At 43.0% G+C, this 4,138-nt stretch overlaps 1 protein-coding gene across 1 annotated transcript; it reads left to right on the forward strand.

Annotated features, from left to right (window-relative positions):
* Positions 1–6: 6 nt before the first annotated feature.
* LOC149128992 (uncharacterized) lies at positions 7–4,138 on the forward strand. Its single transcript, XM_089346851.1, has one exon. The coding sequence runs from the start codon at positions 36–38 to the stop codon at positions 2,772–2,774; it is 2,739 nt and encodes a 912-aa protein (XP_089202977.1). The 5' UTR covers positions 7–35; the 3' UTR covers positions 2,775–4,138.

Consider the following 4,138-nt stretch of genomic DNA (forward strand, 5'->3'; position numbering starts at 1 on the left):
CTTCTGCGCCCCCTCCACCCCCACCCCCACCTCCTATGAAACAAGAACCTGGTAGTTACAATGATCAGTATTCTTCTTACAACCAGTCCCAGCTCAATTTACCCCCTCAATTTACAGGCACTGATACAAAGGCATGGAGCATGCAGTCAAATTACAGTGGCCAGCCGTCACAGTACACTTCCCCACCTTACAATGAGCAGCCAGCCTATCAGAGCAGTAACTATTCTTATGATTACAACCAACGCCAGCAACAATACAGCAGTTCATCAGATTCAACGTATGGTCAGACAGAACAGAGCTCTTATAACTCTAGCCAGCCAGACCGATCTGGATCTGCTCAACCAGCTTCTTATGGTGCTAACACTAACCAGTATAGCGGGTACCAACAGCCACCTGGCAATCAGAGCCAGTATAGTTCCAGCCAACCTGGCCAATATAATCAAGTAAGCATGTACAGTAGTGATCAACAACGGTCTTATTCAGAAAGCCCAACCTCCAACCAATCTAACCAGTATACTAATCAATCTAATTACTATAGTGGTTCTCAGCCATCACAGTACAGCAGCAACCAGTCAACTTCTTATGGAAGAAACCAAAATCAGTATGGTAATTCTGGAAATAATAACAGTGGAAGTGGTGGTGGTGGTGGTGGTGGCAATAATAATCAGTTTTCTGGGGGCAACCCGAACTTCTATGGTGGTGGCAACAGATATTCTGAAAACCAAGGATCTTATGGTACAAACAATCAAAACAATCAATATAACAGTGGTGGTGGTATTAACCAACCAAACCAGCGTGGCAATGTTGGCGGTCAGCAATCATATGGTGGTTATCAGCAGGGTCAATATGGAGGTTATGATCAACCTGGGAATCGTGGCATTGACAACAGTAATCGACCTGATCAGCATGGCTACAGGTCTGATGTAGGACAATCAGCCGGTAGCTCTATGTTGTCAGGCTCAGGTTATAACCAGCCACGTCCTGGCAATGAGAATCAGTGGCAGTCCGGAGGCAGACAGAGGTGGGGTGGGGATAAGCCAGATGGTCAAGGGAACTATGGCGGTGGTGGTGGATATTCTGATTATTCATCATCAAAACCAAAAGATGAGGTTAAAAAGCCAGGAGGTCGCAGTGAAAATCAGCGGAGAACCCGATGGAGTGATGCTGATCCTTCTCCGGCTATTTCAACCCAGATTCCAGAAGGGATGGGCTTGCCAGGGAATTATGGGGACAGTTCAAATATGGGCCACCAACGATCAGATCATATGAATAGAAGGCCTGACCACATGGGCGGACAAATGGATCAGTTAGGCGGACGACCTGACCACATGGGTGGGCGGCCTGACCAGATGGGTGGAAGATCTGACCAGATGGGGGGAAGATCCGACCAGATGAGAGGGCGGCCTGATCATATGAGTAACAGACCTGATCATATGGGTGGGAGACCTGACCACATGGGGGGCAGATCTGATCATGGTGGATATGGTAGATCTGATCGTGGTGGATATGGAAGATCAGATCGTGGCAATTATGGTAGATCAGATCGAAGCAACTATGGCAGATCTGATCGCAGAGATGGTCGTTCTGAGAGAGATAGCAGATCTGATAGAGATGGACGCTCAGATCGTGAAGGTCGGTCTGATCGTGGGGATCGGTCTGATCGTGGGGATCGACCAGACAGAAGTGATAGATCTGACCGAAGCGATAGGCTGGATCGTAGCAGTGACCGTTCAGAAAGAGAAAGCCGATCAGATCGTGACAGTAGCCGACCTGAGCGTGGTAGCTCTGATAGGTCTGAAAGAGACAGCAGTCGTACAGATCGTAGTAGTGAGCGGTCAGATCGTGATAGCAACAGGTCTGATCGTGGTGGAGACCGCTCTGATCGTGGTGGTGGTGGTAGTAGTAGTAGCAGCAATGACAAATCGGACAGGGGCAATGAGAAAACTGATCGTAGTAGTAGTAGTGGTGGTGGTGGTGGTGGTGGAGGTAGTAGCAGTACAGAGAAAGCTGACCGCAGTAGCTCAGGCGAGAAGTCTGAACGTGGGAGTAGTGGGGAGAAATCAGAGAAAAGTGGAAACAAAGCAGATCGTGGTAGTGGAGAGAAAAATGAGAGGAGTGCAACAAATGAGAAAACCGATCGGCCTGGAACTGCAACTGAGAAATCAGAACGTAGTAATGTGTCTGACAAGAGTGAGAGAAATGAGAAAACTGATCGTACTGGTTCGAATGAAGACAAGAATAGTGGGGATAAACCTGAAAGAGACACTCGTCGTTCAGACCGTGGGCGCCCCGACAGGGATGTAGATTCTAGTGAGAATCGAATGGATCAAATGGGCCGTTTCAGTGGGCCAGGAGGGCGAATGGATCATTCTGGAATGGGAAGACCAGATTTCTTCCCTGAAGGGGATCGCTGTATGGATATGGGTCCTGGACAGTTTGGTGGCTTTGGTGGTCTTGGTGACATGAACAGAGATCATGGACCTCCTGGCCGTTTTATGGGGCATCGAGGTGCAATGAATCAATCAAGAGGACCACGTCCTAATTTTGATGGACCTGGTGGACCACGACCTCGTTTTGATGGAGGGCCACGTCGAGGAGGGCCCCGAGGAATGGCTCCACGTGATCACGGGTCTGACTTCAATGGCCCTGGTGGTTGGAATCAAGGTAATATGCGTGGAATGGGACCTCGACGACCCCCAAGATTTGAAGGGAGAGGTGGACCACCACGTGGCATGAGACCAAGTGGCCCACCACGCTGGCCAAGGCCTCATTAATTTGTTTTTAAATTGTGTAGTTTCAGGAACATAAAGAACACTGACTTTGAAAGGCTCTTTTCTGTGTACTTTGCCATCCTTTAGTGTAGCTACAAGCAAGTAGCTTATCATTATATCAGTCCCAGATCTCCTAAAACGAAGCAGATAGAAGATTCAGTCGTTATTCACAGCCATCAGTAGCTGTGTGATATTTTTGTCATCCTTTTACAACATCACCATTATATTTTTCCTCCCCTCTCTTTTATATATATATATATATATATATATATATATATATATATCAGAACATTTTCTGTTTATTTTCATAGATCAGTTTGATTTCACTTGTATTTGACTTGAATGATTTAAACCAACTTTTTTTTTCCATTTCTAAACTGCTGGGTCTTTAAATAAACTATATAATCATCATAAATATTTGTTGATATTGTTTTATATAATGGAGTGAGCATCTTAGAAATGAAAGTAAGCTCCTCATGATTTGATTCTAGGCTCTGCTTTCAATGTTATGTTTGTGAAAGCATATTAATGTCACTTGGAATGTCATCATTTCACTTCTTTCATAAATCTGAGAATTTGTTACTAAAATTTCTAATTTATTAATTATTCTTCATGATGGTTTTGGTAGTGTCATTCAGGAGATTCTGAGATTTTTCTTCTCTATTCTCTTTCAATAATAATAAAAAAAATTAAAAATTCCAAAAGGTATTGGGTTGTATAGGTCTGCCAAATGCTGATGTTTTATATGACTTTATATGAAGCTCATTGTCAATATTTTCTCAACAACTACCATCCTAAAATGGATTGGCTTTTCTACAAAAGTATGAACTTTCCTTGTGATTATTAGCATACTGTCTCTCTCTTTGTGTGTGTGTGTGTGTGTGTGTGTGTGTATATTAGTGATAAAGTCAAATTGAAGTACCAGTATTTGTGTTGTTTCAGTTAACTATGCTTTTTCACCAATTACAAAATTGTCTCTGTGTCTTGGTGAAATGCATAAAAAGTAAACTTAGGTTATTAGTCATGGAGGGACTCTATGGTTTAGATCCATGTTTCTTCCAAGATATAATGCCAATCAATCAATCATTCGTATTCACAGGAGGATTTGAACCCAGCTTTACTATGTAAATAGAACACTGATGAATTATAGTTTCTCACTAGTTGGACTAGGTGATCAAGTCTTGATGAAGTGACTCAGTACACTTACATTGACAACAAACACTTAGTTTCAGGTTGAAAGATGACAAGCTAGGATTCATATTTGCATGCTATAATTAAATTGTAATTTTTTTTGTAGAAACATGTAATAATGAAAATTTATAATAAATCCTATTTGCTAACTCCTGTACAAATAGTTTGAACTTTTC

Source organism: Octopus bimaculoides, unplaced genomic scaffold (assembly GCF_046866305.1).
Source record: "Octopus bimaculoides isolate indiv1 unplaced genomic scaffold, ASM4686630v1 contig236, whole genome shotgun sequence".
Taxonomy (NCBI): domain Eukaryota; kingdom Metazoa; phylum Mollusca; class Cephalopoda; order Octopoda; family Octopodidae; genus Octopus; species Octopus bimaculoides.

What these genes read in the sequence shown, in the direction of transcription:
- LOC149128992 (XM_089346851.1), top strand. Translation starts at nt 36, where the DNA reads ATGAAACAAGAACCTGGTAGTTACAATGATCAGTATTCTTCTTACAAC.